Below are 20,928 nucleotides of genomic sequence, written 5' to 3' on the forward strand. Positions count from 1 at the left end.
CAATTTCATTTCTAATTGTTTGTAACATGATGATTTGAAATAAAGAGAATTATTACACGGGTCAACACCAAATTTGACTTTGACTGCAAAGCAAAAAATTTCGATAGTTTAGATCCTAATTAGATGGAAAAAAAATATATGGCATGAAAAAGTTTGCTTCTGTGTTTAGGAGACTGATTCAACGATAGCATTTACAATAACTACAAGCAACATGTGGAGCCCATGGCTTGTCTTGATTCCAAACAGGAAAGTCAAAATATGCTTCATAGGCTTCAGAGAGAACGTGAGATGTCTTTAATTCGTATTTCACGTCACGAATTATAATAAATTGACCACATATAAAACAAAATGCATCAGCCTCGTATTTACACTTTCTTGAAGTTATTTGAAGTTTGTTTGGGCTTGTAAGCAACACCTGATCATTGTTTATGACTCAAGTGCCCTCTAGCAGCACCTTGTAAACGTAAACACCCCACTCTCATCGGACGGTTTTTTTGAATTATCAAAAATTATAAAAAAATGAAGAATGACTATTAATACTATAACTATCACAAAAGCAATTTTTATACCAAAAAAAGGTATTTTCTTTTCGTTTTTGTGCATAATTAACCGGAAAATCCTAGTATAAACGTTAGGACAAAGAACAAAAATTTTTTTGTAGAGTCGTGTTATCAACTATCCGAGTAATTTATATTCTATCATACAGACAGTCTTCTCCTGGTCATTTCAAGCAGAGGAAATATTCGACACTTACTGCTCTTTTCATCTACAGATATCTGTTATTTTTCCATTAAATAGAAATTTATTTCAGTTCATTTGAGAATATAAATAGAACCAGACATGTTCCCCTTGCATTACCCAAAACATAGTCCAACGCTAACTGAGAAAAATGATACTCCGCATTTTGAATAAAATTCCCAAGCAGACCATATGAACTAGATTTTGAATATTTTTTCAAGATCTTCAAATCTCACTTGACAAAATTTCTGATAGAAAGAGAACCCTACATTCATGAGTTCCTCACATCTCAGATTTGAGCTCTCTTTATGAAATTGTATGTTATAATTTAATTTTTTTCTTATCGGTATATCAGATCACCAACGATCAAAGATCGTGTACCTACTGTTCATATTTATCAATGATTTTTCCAACTTCATTCCAACATCATTTGGTAAGTTTTGTGAAAGTAATTCTCGGTAAAACGCCTTGTTTTGACTGGTTCTATCTAATGTTGAAAAAATACATTTAAAATAGTAAAAACAGTATAGTGGTCTCCTTTATCCTCAGACATTGTTCTGTTATGAAGGAGGTTCACAATTTTTATTTTTAACAATTGAATAAGAGAATGTATATATTATTGATTCTTAATACATTTATTTATTTTATTTCTTATACTAGGTTGTCATCAGGTATCTGGATACTCTTGTAACCATTATTTTTATATCATTTATTTTATTTTATCCTGATTCTCCGTAGGTACCAAAGTACCCCTCAGAAATTCTGTGACCTTGTGCGAGTTCGAAAAACCAGTTATGTTCTGGGTAGGCTTTGTTACTGTGTCCTTACCTCATCTTAGACACAGCACCTTTAAACCCAACAGTGAACGGTTGTACCTTGCTGAGCCGACGTTTAACCACGAAGCAACGGATGTCAATATTCTCGGTCTGATTCATACTCCCGTTATTCTTTTTCGCAAAATATAGATAAGTTTCTCACCTCATTCTGGTGACTTCAAAATGTAAATATTCACCTGCTTTGTTCAAACTTAGAACATATAATAGATATCTATGTTCTAAGATCTCAAACGCCAATTGTGTTAATCGATTTTAATCGAAATAGCGTTGGTGCCATTGTGTATTTTGGCATAGTGTTTTTCTTAAATTTTATAGGTATTGGTATTACCATATTTCAAAAATAATCTTAATGTCATCGGAAAAACATGTACCTAACAAATATTTACAGTTCACAGTGAAAATACGAATGGGATACAGAAACGAAAAAAATAAACATGGACGAATAACAGAGTTGGTTGCAAATGGATTTGAATCTACTGTTATACATATTGTTAAGAGAAATCATTTATATGAATCAAATTGAAATTCATATCAATCGATTCAACCCCTGCAGTGTTTGAGATAAACTGAATCAGGAAATATTGTTTGCATTCATAGGATCCTCAGAAGATATTGGGACAGAAGTTTCTTGTTCTCTTATTTTCGGAAAATTTCAAGAAATTTCGCAATGACGCAATGTTTGTACAAGGTTTCTCGTTTGGATCACATTGTTTGATATTTTTAACAATTTACGGTAAGAGTTGACACTTTTTTTCATTCAAAGCAAATAAGATTAATCTTATCAAAACGATAATAAACTACCTACCACAGGCCAATTTCGAATATATTAGAAAATAAGGAATTGTTTCGACTATAATTCTCAACAATCAAGATCTGTTATATCTCAGTCGGTATTGTAATGTGGTTATCGAAAGGTCGAAGAAATTAGTAGTAGTGGGAACGTTTCGAGTGTGAAAAATGATCAAACCTATTTTCAGAATGTTCGAGGGCAGTGGCCCTCAACTTTTAGCTGTCATAGCAGGTAAAGGATCGATTTAGATCAATGTAGGATTGATTAGTATTTACAGTTTTTGTGATCCAGATTCAATTTATGAATATTATGAACGAATACGATAGTTGAAAGCTTTCATCAGTGAAGCTCATTAAAATATTCATTATTTTAAAAATTCGTACCCCTAAAACACCACTTCAAGCTTAAATGTAGTCAACAATAATGAGTGATAGTATGTAAAAAAGTCGAGATGATCAGTTTTTCGATCGAATAGCTGAATTTGAAGAGTATTATTTTCTAGTGAACTGGAAATTCATGACAAATATATTATAAATTATCCATATCTTCTTTATCTCACATTTGGTTTTTGCATCAGTAAATTTCGACTGTCATTGATAAACACTCCAAAATTGTTGATAATCATGGCAGTATACAACACTTAAGAATTGAACTTAAAAATATCTGAGTGCCTTAACAGAATGATTTGAGTGTAGGTATCATTGAACGCAGTCAGTTTATTACATCCTCAGTCTCACTTCTGTTCGAAAAGAAAATTCAAACAACAATTCGTGACGTGAATGTGTTTCATACTTGCTTCTCTTTGTTCAAGCACCTAAACACCCTGTGTTTAGAGACCAGAGACCAGTTAGAGATGAGGATTATTTTTTCATGCTTGCATTTGAATTTTCAATGACCGAATACTTTTGACATATATAGTTGTTTACTTCAACAGAATAATATTTATTGAGAAAATAGGACGCTATTGATGCTGAATTGAACTGAAATTTGGAAATGCATTTACCCAGGTCCATATAATCTGTTGTTTGTGTATATTGAAGATCAGAATCAAGCAATTGTTTTCTCAAGTTAAGGGTATCATGAAATTGATTCAACAAAATTTGATCGTCGATAGGAGAGCCTTTTTTATTTTGCCCCCCCTTACCCCTCTGAATTTTGACATCAAAAATGGACTTTCCTTGTTTCAGAATCCGCTGGTGCGAAAATCACTAAATTGAGTTCTATGATATGCGAACTAACTATGTTGAAGATTGGAACCCTTCTTACTGGGTTATTGAATTGTGGGAACCAATAAATACAATTAGATTAATTACAGAATTAACAACTAGCTTGACTCTTGCAATTTTTATATGGAATGCAATATTTTTGGGAAAAATCTAAAAATATGATTGAATGATTCATTTCGAGATTTGTATGGATTTCTATTTTTATTCACATTTCTAGAATCTTGAGGTCCATGAAAATTTTACAGGGGGCGAAAAAGTTTTTCAATTGAATGGGATTTATTATGCACGCACCTGTAAAAAAAACTAGGCCACCTAAAATTTTGCTGAAAATAGTTTGTTGTCCAAGAACTCAAGTAATTTTTCATCGATTTCTCTTTGTAACTCGGGCGCAAAATTGGATATTCCGAACATTTGTTGGTACAAACTGAACATCGATAACAATTCAAATGTTGAGTCATTTTCTCTGAAAATTGTCAATGAATTCTGTAAAATTTTGCTGAAGTTAGTTGTCCAAGAACTCAAGTAATTTTTCATCGATTTCAATTGTTTCTACGCCAAATTGTAGATCAATTCTTCGGTATTGAACCAAACTCCAGAAAGACTTTCCAGAAATTTTGACTCCTTATAATACAGAGTCAGAAAAAACATGTATTTTCAGTAAAATTTAAATAAAATATATATATAAAAATTTAAAAGCTTGAAATTCAGGGGAACAGTTTGTATTTGAGCTCACATAATTACAAATAATCTCCTTTTCGCCATCTTTCAGTATTTATTTCACCTTGATATCTTGATTTATCCATCAAAGTGGTGCCTCCTAGCAAAAATCAAACATTGGGATTAGTTTTGCTCCTTGAATCTGTGATCAAATTCCGTTACATTAGTTTCGGGATATCCTGTATATCTATGTCAACGTACTGCAAAAGCTGCAGATCTGATCTGAACGTTTCTCAAACGTCATATAATATTCATATTCATCTTCAAATTGAATTCAAATGTAGGTATCTTTAAAAAAGATGAATTGAAAAAACCTTAACAAGGTACATTCGCGTTTGTGTGGGGAGCGTAATGACAAAATATAATTCATCATATATGCACTTTTGAATTTTAGCCATGGTATTTACAAACGAGAGTTGGTTTTCATTTTGTGATTTCTTCGATCGATTGTTACTGGATTTTACGATTGTTCAATTTTAACCATGGTGAAATCGTAATTTCAACACCTATAAAATCTACAGTGACGGAGTTGGATGTAAATTATCCACTAATCCAGGGGCTATTTTGAGTTGGACACGATATGTTAGTTGTAGATTAGGTGTGGTTGAATAGCACTTTCTAGCTTCAGCGATATAAATGAAGCTTCCTCCTCTTAGTGCAATTTTTGTCACTTAGATGATTCGCATTATTGGCACAGTGAGTGTACAATATCAGCAGCAATAAACAAACACACAACTTGGAACAGTTTGCCTTGCATAGTTTTTCAGCTGGTATAACTGTTGTGTCAGTGTGTAGACCTATATGGTTTTATTTCGGTTCTCTGAATACAATTAGAGTACACATCTAGCTTGAAATTAATTCAGTAAGGCCCGGTACTTTCACCTTCGAATAAATTTTATTCAATGTGAATAAGTATCTGTCAAATAATGTCCTATCTGGAGGATAACTTATTTCGGTGCTTTCAGATGAAATTATTTGACGAATAACTTTACTTTACTTTTCACTGATTAACGTAAAATAAGACACCGCATTGTAGAAATTGTCAAAATTCCAACTAGAAAGCAAATATTTCATGAAAATCACAGAAAGAATAACCATACATCAAGAATTTAAAAAATTCAATCCTTAATGACGTACTGACATTCGATCTATGACAAATAAACTTTTATTATTAAGTTTCAATGACAGATTTATTCGATTAATAACACTATCTGAAAGTGAAAAGACAGCATTTTCACTTATCCTACGAATAAGACTTATCTATCGAATAAATTTATTTATTCGAACGTGAAAGTTCCGGGCCTCAATCAAAGACAATTTTTTGGTGTATATGTTACGGCTAAAGATAGGTGTGAACATAAACTTAAGATTAGCCGGCTAAACTTAGGTTTAGCTTCGGGTATTGGCTAATGTTAGTTTCTTCTATCTTTAGCCGGCTAAACTTAAGTGTAACCACATCCCATCGGCTTAAAATGTACAAGGCTTGAGGGGCGCAAATTTTCGGCAATTATAAAAGAATGTAAAGAAATAGTAATACGAGTATAATAAAATTATTAATGCAATGCATTTTTTGTATGAATTTCACATATCTTAATAGCAGAAAAGCATTCTGTTTAGCAGTTGAGAAATTGGAGAATGAACATATACTTATTTGTTTCAACTGTGTCTCAACGAATTCTTATTGACGAATCTAAAAATCTAAAGCTTGATGACAAAATTCGAGAATTGCTATTTTGAGTGTGAGGGAAAACTGTAGTGTTAATTATTATTTTTCATCTTGTTATTATTCATAATTTGAGGGGATTTGAATGAGCAAAAGGAGAGAATGAAGACGAGAATGATGCCACGAACTTCTTCATCAAAATACCAAAGGTCAAATTCTAGAAAAAATAAGTAGAAGTACCCAGTCTTGTTTGTAGTTAACCGGACTATTTGGCTGATAAGCTTTACGATGAATGCACTTGTATCCCCCGGGATGATTCATCAAGGGTGGCGTATTTTGGAATCCGTATGTTCAATGACTCGAGAAGAAATTTTTAACAAAATTAGCTAGAGAAAGTGTTTTCAACTATGTTCATGTTCATAGTTTTTTTTTGTTCTTTTTTGCGAAAGAATTGGTTCGAAAGAAATTGCAACTTTAGAAATATAGTTCCTATTTCGTAATTTTTCCTTAAACCCAATGATTGAATGGTAGGGAAAATATTCTTTTGTTAACAGGAAAAGTTTTATATATCTAATATCTCATTTCCTTTTGAGGTCATATTATGGTTTTTCACAAATTGGGCTCGATTTGAAGAGCATGAGTCTCCTAAACAGATGAAAATAACTACATAGTTAAATGATAAATTGAAAACCCGTGGGCGTTATGTAATACAATCCCAATACATTCGCTCTTTCGCATATTTCAATTCTAAAAATTTAAACAAAGTGGCCGTGTGCGTTCGTTCTCTCCCATCCGACCATTCATGACACATCACCTCTCCGCGTGTCCATCGAATACATTTTTAGCCGTTCCGTTTTGGCTAATGTGCACATTAGCCGGCTAAAGATGAAATGCCCTGACGCAGATGAATATTTTATCGAACTTTAGCCGATCCTCGAATATAAACCTAAGTTAAGCCGGCTAATCTTAAGTTTATGCTCACACCTATCTTTAGCCGTAACATATATATGATCTAGCAAGACGAATGACATTCTAATTGCACTTTCTTGATTTGAGAAGATGTTATACAGCGTGAACCAAATTGGAAATATGATGCATCGATAATTTTTTGCTACTTTCTTGAAGGGTAAGATTCAAGGAGTGGTTGACCTTGAAAATTTACCATGGCTCCTCTCGTTCTATAGATTCTAATCAAAAACAATGAACTAAGTTGGATTGAAGAGATCTCCTAGACTTACAGATTCGGATACAAAATTAATGGTGGGTCTGATTTGGACAATAGGATCGTGTGATATGCCACTTTGAATTACCTATTCGCGTATGCTGAATCGTGCTTATAGTTCAAGTCACAATATCTATCATTATGAAAGATATTGTGATTTTGTGTGAATCGTTTTGTTGTGACGACCATCAAAATATTCTACAGCTTCTATGGAAGTAGGACATGAATGATAACATATGATTTTCATGTTTATGAACTAACCCAATTTCCAGGGAATGTGAGCCTCTAATCTTTAGTCAGACTAAAGAAAGTTGGACTTCCAGAATAAACAAACTGATTTTTACAAAGTTTTTTGAACTCAGTACTTGTTTTCGTTCGTGACGAACAAAAACAATTTCAGAAAGTTCGTTTATATATGTATAAATGGATAATAGGATAATGATCCTAATTAGGATCATTTGAAATTGACATTATTCATTTATACATATATGTATATGAACGTTTGCATCTTTTTCTTCATGGTATCTCGATATGTTTTTGAAACATATATACTCAAAGATATATGCTCAGAGGTCGAAGACTGGAGGACAATGTTTCAGAAATAAACTAGTACTGCACCATTCTGTCGACTATTTTTTTTAAATATTTCGTCCGCAGACACTTTTCGTCCAGCTGTTGTCACTAGGATACGATGAAAACTGTATATTATCTCGCCTTCTGGCATTTTCCAAAATCTTTCGTCCTTGGTACTTAAATGTTTCTGTTGATTTCATACCATTCCTGTCAATTCCCGTATTCTGGAAACTATTTCGAATGCCTTCAGCATCATAGGAATCAATAATGACAAAAAAAATAAAAATCATCAATGATATCATCATCTTGATCTTATCTCATGTTTTCAGTATATAATGAGGTTATTTCCGTATCAGGGATTCGCTGTCGACAATTTTTTTTTCGTATTTTCAAATACTCAGTTCTGCAGAATAATAGTTTTATAAATAATGGAAGTGAACAAGTGAACAAAACGCTGAACATTCATTAGGTTAAATTATGGGTGTAAAAATTTTCTTTTAATTTGTTTCATCATTGAAAATGCAAATCAAGCATAGTCATTCAAAATTCTCCACTTCTCAAATTGCAATGTGTTATTCTTCCGAGATTCATTTTCATTCAGCACGTAAAGCGGTAATCCCAGCACGTGTGACTTTTATGGAAACTATTACATCGAACTGAAGGTAAATTAGCATGAAAATCAAGTATGAAATTAATAATTATCTTATAACATTGAAATATATCGCATTATTTTTCCATCAATTGACTACTCATTAAAAACTCAGTCGTCAGCTGTATAACTGCTGTTTACGTTGAATTATAACAATGGCTGTCCTACAAAAACATTTCAAGCACTCCTATGATAATGAATGAGATAATTCTGTCTCCGCTGAAAATACCTCCGAAAATTCTAGCCATCTCTACGTCCTTCATATCTTTTATTTTCGTCATGTACTTTGATCAATAGCGTGAACAATTGATATAAATAAAAATTTTTCGTTGTCGTCTCCGTTATCAGCTACAATCAGCGTTACCTGTTTGTTTACTTTGAACGCATTCGATATCTGAAATGCAACATCGAGTTTAGTTGTATTTTCTCAGGATTTAATGACGCATTCGGGACGTAAAATTCAGTCATGAGGATCGGTAACTTTGTGGAAGAATTATATTTTTATACAGGGTGTTACCAAATAATTTCGATGGTGTTATTCCTTGCGAAAATCAAATAGGGTTCTTATGTGTACTGAAGGTCTTAATTTTCTTTTCGAAATGTTACATGACGTCAAAAATGAGAAAAAAAATTTTTTTCTATGCTGAAGAGTTGGAGAAATGGGATTTTGTGAGCAATAAGAAGGCTGCATTATTATTATATTATCCAGATTCTTCCTAGGAACCGAAGTACCCCTCAGAAGCTCTTACCTCGTTCGTTTGGTAGGACGACGTCTACCTAGTGTAGTGCACTAATTTGACGATAGATGTAAAAAATAACACGACAGAGTTCACCCTGGTATGCATATAACCCACGGTGTACCTACCCTGTGCTGCAAAACGAACGATGTGTGTGTTAGCTTGTACGGTTTTAGAAAACCAGTTTTATCTTGTGTTGGCTTTGTTACCTTAGGCACTGCACTGTTGATTTTAAACCCAATAGTGAAAGACCATGTTGACTTGAAAATTTCTTATCTAGCGAGGGATCGAACCTTGCGGTACTAAGCCGACGCTTCAACCACTAATGGCCGTTTTCAATAATAATATAAACCTATCTATCCATCGTTTCACTTACTGACGATTGGTAACCGTTGGTAACCATTCTAAAAAGTATCTACAAATAGATCATAGAAACGAAATCAGATGGTTTTTCTATCTTCAGTAAGTGAAACAATGGATAGATAGGTTTATTGAAATCATCTTTTTCTTCTAGCGGCTATAGTTCTCGAGATCACCTTAGTAGACAACGAATTTTGCCCATCCTGTACACCTATAAAGGGAGAGTCTTTGACTCTTACAAATATTTTAAAAGTAGATTCTCGAGGACAAAAGAAACACTTTTTTATACCATTCTTTCTGAATCGGCTCGAAAAACCATAAAAAATATTAATTGGCAGTTCTATATCACAAGCAGTTCCATCGGACAAAATGAATTTCGAAATATATTAAATTTTTCATTTTTTTTATTTATCTTTTTCGAACACAAGTTTTCACACACGGCCTTCACTTTTCTCATTATGACCATTAAGTACCATGAAAATACCAAAAATTCAAAGAACTCAACTCTTGAAACAAAACTGGATGCTCATGAATATTGGAACATCGTGTAAAATAAAGGTATTCCTAATATTTTTTTTTCGTATAGTGTGTCGTATTCGAGTAATGGGATGATCAAAAATAAAAAATATCTGTGATATTCGAAAAATTGACTACTTTGGCTGAATGCAACTCTGTTTAATAGATCCACAGATGTGCAGTGTCATAGATTTAGATTTGAAGGGAGATTTCATAGACATATTAAACACATGGACACGGCGTAGAGAGAGAGGGGGTGCGGCCGAAATAAGATAGGGCTAGTATGGGCAAAACATTCGTTTGGACTTTGTATTTCTCGAAATTTTCAGAATTTTCTCATCAATTTTAGATCAACTTTGAATGTCGTATCCTTTTTCTATTATGAAAGTAATAATGGTGTCCTCGTAGAGTGCAAATAATAGTACGAAATGAGTTAAAAAGACAGATAAAGTGCAATTTCACAGGTATAGTAACTTCGAATGTATTTATCGATTTATTATATCATAGTTGGATTATTCATTTCAAATCAATAAATATATGCCAATTCTTTTCTCATCTATATAAAATAATACTCAAGAAGCATTTGAGATTAGAGGAGAAAATAAATGCCCAGAATGCGAGCTTTTCCATTGGGACAAAATATAAATATGCTTTCTAAAAATTATCCTCAGTTGAAAAATTACATTACAAATTACAGTATGCTGATTGTAATGTCTATTTTTCAACCTTTTGATCAATATTGATTAATGAAATATTTTTTCCGATATTGAACCAACAAGAAATCAGAATATTGTGTTGGCTAAAAATGTGCTCAATTGTTTTCATTCAAATCAATTTATTCACAAACTTTTCATGAACTTATCTGTTGTATTTTCCGAGGAATAGTTGCCGAAAGCAAAACTTGTGCTCTTTAGTTCTAATTGGATCATTGAACGCAATCTAAATGATACCAATATTCGTTCAATTTTTTTTATTCGATTATAGGTACTTGTTTTTATCTCTAACGGGCGCCAATATACAAATATAGCTCGGAAATTAATTACTAAAATAAAAGAATTATGTTTATAATCAATTATCGAAAAGTTTCTAAGCAAATTTCATTTCTAATTTTCCCTATTTGAAAAAAAAAATCGAAATAAATCGTATGCGCTTAGCGCTAAGGCGTTCTAAGGAACGTTTTCTTGCCCATACTAGCTCCATCTCATGTTGGCCGCACTCGTGGCTATTGAAACTCACTGGAAAAAATTGGAGAAAAATTCGGATAAACCTTCTCATAATAAGACGAAAACTTTCCATGGAGACATGTGCGGAAACATTCCGTTGAAATTACGTTGCTATGGATCTTTTCAGTTATTTCAGAGATACAGGAATAAACAATTGAAATTTTTTAGTGATATTCTTCAACCAGAGAAGCACTTGAAACTAAATTTTTCACTGATTCTCCATAGTCACAGAAAGGGTGGAGTCAGCAACCCTTCTTATTTTCCATCATAACTTTTCAGGCTCATCAAAAAATATGTATTGAAATGAGAATTTCTTCTCTGGAAACCTTTTAACTATATCCGTAAATGAATAAATTAGTTCCTTCGGTCTGGTCCTGAACATCAAGTTGGAATATTCCTGCTTTGAAGAATTTTTGGCATATTTTGTGCACAAATCAAGTACCTACACAAAACGAACTAAATCGTTAATACTAAGCTGGTGGTCCAACCGACAAGAGTGGAATAAGCTGTTTGAATATATTAGAGTTGGTTTAAACCAGAACCTTTTTTTATTTCCTGACTGTAAGATTTTGATTCTGATGTCCGTCGTTTCTTTCGTAAATGGATGTTATTCTGATATAACCATATTCGGCGTATTTGCCGAAATCAAAAGCGGAATAAAAAATAGAATGAAACCAGTGTGTTGCTGGAGAACTACATCAATTTTGAATATTCACTCATCTCACTTACATATATATTGAATTTATTTTGCCGATACATAATTAAAATTCATAATTTATTCGGAACACAATTACATATATGATTTTCACTAACCTGAGTTGTTAAACCAGAGCACGTTTCTCGTTATCACAATAGCATCTACCTACTCACCTCTAGCTTCACCCACCTGAGTATGATATTGTGATAGCGAAACACGTGTCGTGGTCAGCTCGTGTTAGTGAAAATTCTATTATAATTTTGTTTTTAGTAGCTCTCTTTCTCATTCTTCTTAAATAACCAGCATATTATGCTTATATTACGATTGATTTTATAATAAGTCCTCTTTTCTCATTTCCTATGATGAATTGAATAAAAGAATTGAAATATTGATGAACATTTTTATTTTGCAGGAACAATTAACGCCTTGGCAGATGGTATGCAATATGGATGGACAGCGCCATCTATACCAATCCTAGAATCAGCCGATTCTCCAGTTCCTATAACGTCGAAAGATGGCGTCTGGTTGGAATCCTTGTATATGCTGGGAGGAATAGCTGGTCTTCCGTTTTCAATTTATCTTGTTGATGCTATTGGAAGGAAAAAGACGGTTCTTATATCCTCAGTGGTGGGCCTTTGTGGTTGGATACTCATTGGTGCTGGAACAAGTGTCAACCATCTATTCATGGGAAGGTTTCTGTTAGGAATGACGGCTGATATTGCATTTAACGCATCTCCAATGTACATATCCGAGATTGCGCATCAGAAAATTAGAGGCTTCCTAGCTGGAATTATATATCTTATGATGCTGTTTGGAATTGTAGTTATGTACTCGATTGGACCTCTGGTATCTATACAAACAGCAGCGATAGTTGGCGGATCTATACTCTTATCCCAGTTCATTATCTTTCCGTTCATGCCTGAATCCCCTTACTACTTACTTTACGTGAATAAAGAGGACAGTGCTAAACGTGCGTTGGAAAGACTCAGAGTAGACGATGACGTGACGAAGGAACTGATGGAAATAAAGAAGGCAGTTGAAAGACAGAAAACCGAGAAAGGTAGACCACTTGATCTCTTCTTGATCAAAAGCAATAGGAGAGCCTGCGTTATTGTGATGTTGCTGAACAATACTCAGCACTTCGTGGGAATAACTGTTCTCATTATGAATCTGCACGAAATCCTAAACCATGCAGGTTCCGACCTAATCAGCTCCTCGGCTGCTGGTATAATATTTTCATCCTTGATGTTGATTGCAGCAAGTGCTGCGACATTCACAGTTGACAGAATTGGCAGGAAAATCCTTCTTTTAGTATCAGGTTTACTTACAAGTATTAGTTTATTCACCATTGCTGTGTACTTCCATATGCAGTCCATGTTTCTTGATTTGAAGAGTTTCAGCTGGATTCCCATGATCTCAGTGATGTTTTACGCTCTTACCTTCAAACTTGGCTTAGGAATAGTGCCAATAGTAACAACAGCTGAACTGTTTCCTGCAAGAGTTAAGGGATGGGGTTTGGCTGTATCAGATTTGGTATACGTTGTGTCATCCTCTTTGTCAATTTATGTATATCAGTGGTTGAATGATGGGTTCGGAATACACGTCTCTTTTTACTTATTCGGAATTTATTGCTTGATTTCGACAGTTTTGATATCTATATATGTACCTGAGACTAAAGGAAAAACGCTAGAGGAAATACAGATGATTTTGAAGAGGTAATGAAAATGTAACAATGATCTCAATTTAGATCATTATTCGTGTGGAATTAATTTATGGACTTCTTGACATTTGTACAGAAATGACCCGAATGTGAACGTTTAGCTTTGTATCGAAGTGATTGTGATTTATGATATTTTATTAATTTTCTATTAAGGTTTTTGAATAAAAAATTTTTGAAAGTATTTTTTGAATACAACCTTTCCTATTCCTTTTCTTCAGTGTTTGAATATTATGATAGCTCGTTTAAAGCCTTGAATGGACTCGAGGATGTCAGTAATTTTGTGCTACACTAGTCAAATCACCGTACAAAATACAGAAGTATGGTGCAATTCTTTATACACTCACTTTCAAAAGTTTTGCACCCCCCCTGTAGTAGAGATAAAATAATCAAGATTCACAACATATTGTTACTGACAACGACAGAAACTTGTTGACCACCAAATAAAACGATAACATTACGAAACAAAAAATTTTCATGTGTTTAAAATATCGATTTTGTCAAATGTGTGCCTTTCGGTGGATCAGTAGTTTTTCGTTTTAAGTACCGGTTAGTTCAAAAACTGTGTAATATGCCCAGGAACGAGTTGTCTGAGTTTGACAGAACGAGAATTATTGCTCTCTGGCAAGAAGGGCTCTCACGCCATCAGATAGCCAATAGACTAAACATTATTCGAAGCACGGTAAGCAGAACGATTAGGCGCTATGAGGAAACTGGTAGAGTGCATAGTAGACCTCGAAGTGGTCGTCCTCGTGTTACCACGATTCGAGAAGATTCGGTATATTGCCCAATCAGCCCGTAGAAATAGGTCAGTGACGGATCGGAATTTCAAAGAGCCCACAACCGTGTAATTTCATGTGCTACAATTCGTAGAAGAATTTTAGCATCAGGATTGAGGTCCAGAAGGCCTCTAAGAGTCCCCTTATTAACTGTTCGTCACCCAACCGCTCGTCTGCAGTGGGCGCGAACTCATCACAACTGGCATTTAGAAGAATGGAGGAATGTGCTATTTACAGATGAGTCACGGTTTGGGTTAGTAAGTGATGACTACCGCTTAAGAGTTTGGAGGGAACCAGGATGTCGAAGTAGACCTGAGAGAGCTATTCAAGTTGCTCCTTTTCGCGGTGGCACTGAAATGTTTTGGGGAGGCATAAATTTTGGAAGAAGAACGCCACTAATTCACATACCCGGGACTATGACTGGTGCATATTACCTCGAAAATATCATAAATCCTGTAATTATACTCATGGGTAATGAATTAGGGGCTCAATTTATCTTTATGGACGATAATGCCAGGCCACATCGCACTAGAGGTGTTCAAGAAGCCCTGGAAAACCAAAACATTACCAGATTAGAATGGCCCGCGATGTCTCCTGACATGAATCCCATAGAGCATATATGGGATTTTGTCTCCAGAGCCGTTTTCCGTCGAAATAATCCACCACGAAATTCACAAGAACTTATTGTGGCAGTTACCGAGGAATGGATGAATATTCCGCAGGAAATAATCAATAATTTAACTATTGGAATGCATAGACGAGTGAATGTATTGCTAAGCAGCAGAGGCTAAAATACTGCAGACTAATTCGCTTATTTATTAATTAACTTTTAATTTTTCATTTAAATTTAATTTTTGTTTTTGAAATTTTTGATTCCTAATTTGTATTTGTTGTTTCAACTTCATAATTCTATAAAATGAAATTAATTTTCTTTTATTTCTGTAAAAGCCCTTCATTCTCCTTGAACCCGAGGGTTTAATTTTTTTCTCAAAGTTTAAGATGGGGTGCAGGACTTTTGAAAGTGAGTGTATTTTTGCGATCTCGTTGAGGATATCTATCAATTCGAATAAATGTCTGCAATTCCTAAATTTTGAACCACGAACGATTCAGTTTATTTATTTATGATGATACTGCAAATCAACATAAGGGTTTTTATCACAGATATAAAGTTTTATGGTATATGATCACCTTCTTCATCATTTAAAAAAAAACAAAAATATCCGAATAGCACGAGTTTCTTAAGAGTTAATCTGTCGAAATAATTCTACAAGCTTTTAGGTCCTTCTTGCATTGAGCTATTGATTATCATCTGCAGGTTGATGTCGGCACTAACTTAATGCTTTTTTAAATATACATATGAAATTCTTGCTGACCGTCTTTCTGATCGAGGCATTGTGGTGGTCTCTTGGCCTTGTGTAAGTCCAATGTATCTAATAAGGTGCAGTTTGTTTAAGTGGACTGATTTGAGTCTTCTGATTATGATTTCACATCAGCGTTACCACAGGGCTCCATCCTGAGACCTCTCTAGTTTTTGGTTGACATCATTAACATTCTTACTGTTTTCAAGAGATGAAAGATACATTTCTAGGGAGATTATCTTGAAATTTACTAATGATGAGAACCTTAGCAGTCTATGTTATCATTCAGTAGGAACTGATGAGGTTCGAAAGTTTCTGTAGCATCAATCAGCTACATTTGAACATTCTTAAATGTCAAACAATTACTTTCACGTTTTTAAAAGGGTCGATCATCTCACATCAGCCTTGATCAGAAACTGAACTTTTTTTCATCGATACCATTGTATATAGTTCAAAAAATGCTGCCGTTTTTGTCTAGACAATGCAGATTATTCAAACACTGTGGGTTGACTCTTAACATCTCAAAAACATACAGCGCGCCACAAGAGTGACGTAACTCTTAAGTAATTCTTATAAGAAAAATTATTAAGGAAAATCCTGGAACCCTTCGATTTTAAATTGAAAAAGCATTTTATCGTATGCTTTCTTGAATTTGATATTTCTCACCCCCTACGCCACGCACCCCTCTACTTAATTTATTCAAATGGAAATATACGGATTGTGATACATCAAATGAAAGTTAATTTGATTACCTGTTCAGCGATGTGGCTAAAAGTAGAATTGATGCTGCAGTTTTTTTATTTAAAATAATTTACAATTTGTGATTGGAGATTATTGCAATCAGACCATTATTCTTTTACTAATTATTATTAAGGGAAATTCACGAATCCATAGATTTGTAATTTCGAAAGCAGGTCTCCCTATGCTTTTTTGAATGTGAAATCTCTCACCCCTCCACACCCCTCTAGGTTTTTTTTTTCAAATAGAAAAAATTAACATATTTCAAATAGGAAAAATTAACATATTTCTATTTGAAAAAAAAATTCGTTACTTTTTTGGCACCAATTGAATTTTCCATAACATATAAGTTACTACAAACCTATTCACAAACAAGTGACAATTGATCTCCTAGTCCATGGTTGTGTTATTGATTGAAAATATTCCGAAAAATGGCAACTGGATCAGATTAGTTCACCTCCGTGAAGCTTTCTTGCAAAAATAAATTTTAAATGTCAAACAAATCACGACTCACTAGGCAATTCTTATGAGTGGAATAAAATATAAAATTATGTTCATCAAATGATGAACATATTGAAATTAAAATGTAACTATTTATATTATTTGTCCAGAGCCAAGCACCGAGTGTATATAAACTTTACAAATGATGACATTTTTAGTTTACCAGCTGAGTTTATCTTCACCAACCTGAGGATGCTATTGTGATAGCGAAACATGTGTCGTAGTTTATCATTACATTTTTTGTAAAAATCTTATGAGCATATATACTGAAGGGCTTTTTTCCATTGACATAAAAGTTTCCCTTCTCTCTCCATTTCGAAATTATATCTGAAACGAAAAACCAGAGCAGAAAAGAAGAAATAAAAAGTAAATAATGCAGCCTTCATCGATCTGATACGAAGACCTGCTAATAACTTGAGAAAAAATAATTAGTCATAGGTACATAACTTGTTCTTCTATTACACTTTGAAAAATATCCCCTCTGCGTCAAAAATCTGTCTAGTGAAGGATCACTCTGGCCGTTAGAAATCCCTTCAGTAGGTACTGAAATTAATAATATTCCTAATATTGCTTTTGACCGGGGGTGTTGAAGATGATGACAAAGCATTTCCTTCTATTAGATGCCTAATAAGTCTGCGAGGACAAATTTGAAATTATAATTTGAAAAGTGAACAGTACGGTGAACGGTATTGATTCAATACTTAATTATGTATAAGATATTTTCACCCATCAAAATTTCAAAATCAAGGGGTTATAAATAAGAAAGAGTAAACGAACCTTAATTTTATGTGAACGAAAGCATGACAATGCAGCAGAATTTACATTGTTACGAAAATTTTCACAATATGAATCCCGAGATGAATCCTTGTCGGATGAAAAGAGCAGATTTGTGTTCCTAGATCTAGATGGAACTTTTTTTCAAGGTATGGCATACTGTTGAAATTGCCATCAAATCAGCTTTTCAACGAAGCAAAGATATACTGGGTGTGCCATTCAAAATAAGGCAGTAGTGAGCTGTTTCTGCTATAAACAACGGAAGTTGCAGAGGTCTGAAAATAATTCAGGAAAGTTGTGGAGAAACCCCACATGCAAATATTCAGCACAAAATTATGCTTATTTTTCCATGAACTTGTAATAGAGGCCATAGCCGTCACTCACCTTGTATATTTAAATACTGATCTCTTGTACTTTCCACGCAAATAAGTAGATAAGGAATTCGTTCGATCAGTTCATATAATGTTTACTATTAGTTAGTTTTCATCGCATCTTTCGAATCCAATTATTTTCCGAAGTAAATTTACAATACGTACTCGCTGAGATATTCATGTACAACTGACAATATAGGGCTGATTTGAAACACCAAAAAAGTTCTGGCACATTTCCAAGGCTGACCGGCTACTTGAAAATTAAAAAAAGACACACAATAGAACACATTATACCAAAAAACTATAATATACCAAGAACACGAATAGGACAGTTTGAAAGTCAGCAGTATAAAAACTCTTCTTTGGAAAATTAACTCTTTTACTTATATATGTTAGGTACGGCTAAAGATAGGTGTGAATATAAACTTAAGATTAGCCGGCTAAACTTAGGTTTAGATTCGGGTATTTGCTAATGTTAGTTTCTTCTATCTTTAGCCGGCTAAACTTAAGTGTAACCACATCCCATCGGCTTAAAATGTAGAAGGCTGGAGGGGCGCAAATTTTCGGCAATTAAAAGTGTTGGAAATTAGGTTGGTTTAGGATAAATTCTTCTTTAATGAAACGCACTTTGTGAAACAATCTATATATTGATTCAATCGATTTAACGGAGGTCGATCTATACTCTCAATGAATATCAAACCAGAACTAACTAAACGGAGAGAAATATCTCATTCCTAAAAGATGCTTATATACAGTATATAGGCTCCAATAGCAAAGTACATAATATGGTTATCACAGTCGAAAACTGCTGGGGTATGTTATTCAACTTTTTTTTTTTTTTTTTTTTTTTTTTTTTGGTGTAGCAGGGGGAAAATCTGCAAACAGACGAACACACCCTCTCCTGAGGGGGAACAGTGTGGGGATTCTCACTCTCTGAGCTCGAGACCCACTAAAAACCCTTAACTGCTTCTTCATAGGTTCCGGGCATTTTGCCTATTAACCAGTTGACTCTTATGGTTTCTGGACTCTCACACGATCGTAGTCGTGTTGATATTTGTATGCTGCCTATAGCTTTTATAGGTTAAGCTCTTCTTTGGTTACATTTAAATCCTTAACTGATCTCTCGGTCTTCGGTGGTAGGTTCTTGACCTTCTAGCTTCTTCTGTTGGGTCGTAGTCGACTAATCTTCGTAGTTCCTCATTTGGATGTTGTTTGGCTTTGTCGAATATCCTTTCCGCCTTTCTCTTCATAAATTCTGTAACTGGTTCCCATTCCAAGTCCTTGTAGATTTGTTTGTTCCTAACAAACCAGGGTACGTCCATCGCCATTCTAAGGAGTTTATTCTCAGTGGCCTGTATTCTCTTGATGTGGGTCTTGGCTGCGAAGCCCCATGCCGCCGATCCATATGTGAGTTGTGGTCGCGCAATAGTTTTAATCATCGTCAACTTGATGTTCTTATTCATATGACTTCTTCTGCCTATGAGTGGATAAAGTTTACTCATTGCGGCTTTTGTTTTATCAACTGCACATTTGATGTGGTTTTTCCATGTAAGTCCTCTGTCAAGCGTCACTCCTAGGTATGTTGCTTCATTTTTCCATTCAATCTCTTCTCCATCAACTTCAAGGTTTTCTTCCATCCCCAATCTTCTCTTTTGCAGTAATATTGCTTGAGTCTTTCTTCCATTGATTTGGATTTTCCATTTGATGCACCATTTGAGTAATTCATCTATGGCTTCCTGCAGTCTCCGGTGTATGATCTCTGGGCGTCGATGTCTGAACGCTATTCCTGTGTCATCTGCGTACAAGGTGAGCATATTCCTAGCATTCTTCGGGATATCATAAACGTATATTACGTAAAGTAGAGGTCCAAGTACCGATCCTTGAGGCACTCCCGCTTCCAATTGTCTGGTTTGAGAGGTTGCTCCATCTATCTTCACATAAAAGTTTCTATTCCTCAGATAGTTCCTTATAATCTTGCATAGCTTGGTCGAATATCCTGCTTTTTTCATCTTGTAGATTAGGCCTTCATGCCATACTCTATCAAAAGCTCTCTCGATATCCATCAGAACTAATCCTGTGGCCTGTTTTGTCTGCATTCCTTCGGTGACGTATTCTATGAGCCGTAGTAATTGGAGTTCAGTCGAGTGTTCTCGTCTAAATCCAAATTGTTCGGGTGGGATTATCTTCAACATTTCTGTTTCCTCATTTAGCCTTTTGGCGATAACCCTCTCGACGACTTTTCCTAGTGCTGATAGTAGGCTGATCGGTCTATAATTTTGAGGAAATTTCCGTTCCTTTCCTGGCTTGTTGAAAACTATCATTTCTGCAGTTTTCCATCTCTTTGGGTAGTATTCGGTCCTCATCACTCCGTTTGTTATATTCGTCAAGGCTGCTATTCCTTTTCTAGGCAATTTCTTCAACATATAATTCGTTATCCTATCTTCTCCCGGTGCTTTCCGGTTTTTCAGTTTCATTAAGATCTCTTTGATTTCTGTTGGTGAAGCCGGTTTTGGAATGATTTCGGCTTCCGGTGGTTCCATCATCAGTTCTTCGTTTGCCTCCACTTCTTCTTCTAGATCTTCATTGTCATCATCATTTCTGTAGTTTATTCTGGCTTCTCTCTCAATTGTGTCGGCAAGTGCTTCGGCTTTTTCAAGTCTCGTATATACCATTCCGTTTGCTCCATGCAGTGGAGGTATAACTGTCTGTTCTCGTGCGTTTTTGCATTTTCCAAGCCGAGTGA

The 20,928-nt window shown here is 34.5% G+C and overlaps 2 protein-coding genes across 3 annotated transcripts in view; one reads left to right on the forward strand and one right to left on the reverse strand.

The window, feature by feature from the left end:
- The window catches only part of LOC123310499 (carbonic anhydrase-related protein 10), a 447,368-nt gene that overhangs the window by 251,871 nt on the left and 174,569 nt on the right, over positions 1-20,928 (reverse strand). The gene's annotated exons all lie outside the window — the stretch shown is intronic.
- On the forward strand, positions 2,410-13,841 carry LOC123310498 (facilitated trehalose transporter Tret1-like). Of its 2 annotated transcripts, none has more exons than XM_044893980.1 (2): positions 2,410-2,595; positions 12,360-13,841. In XM_044893980.1, exons 1-2 carry the CDS (start codon positions 2,532-2,534, stop codon positions 13,664-13,666), a joined length of 1,371 nt encoding a protein of 456 aa, XP_044749915.1. In that variant the 5' UTR covers positions 2,410-2,531; the 3' UTR covers positions 13,667-13,841. The 2 variants fall into 2 exon arrangements, with proteins under 2 accessions (XP_044749915.1, XP_044749917.1); XM_044893982.1 differs by lacking the exon at positions 2,410-2,595 and adding an exon at positions 8,424-8,448.

This window comes from Coccinella septempunctata, chromosome 3, assembly GCF_907165205.1.
Source record: "Coccinella septempunctata chromosome 3, icCocSept1.1, whole genome shotgun sequence".
In the NCBI taxonomy this organism is placed as follows: domain Eukaryota; kingdom Metazoa; phylum Arthropoda; class Insecta; order Coleoptera; family Coccinellidae; genus Coccinella; species Coccinella septempunctata.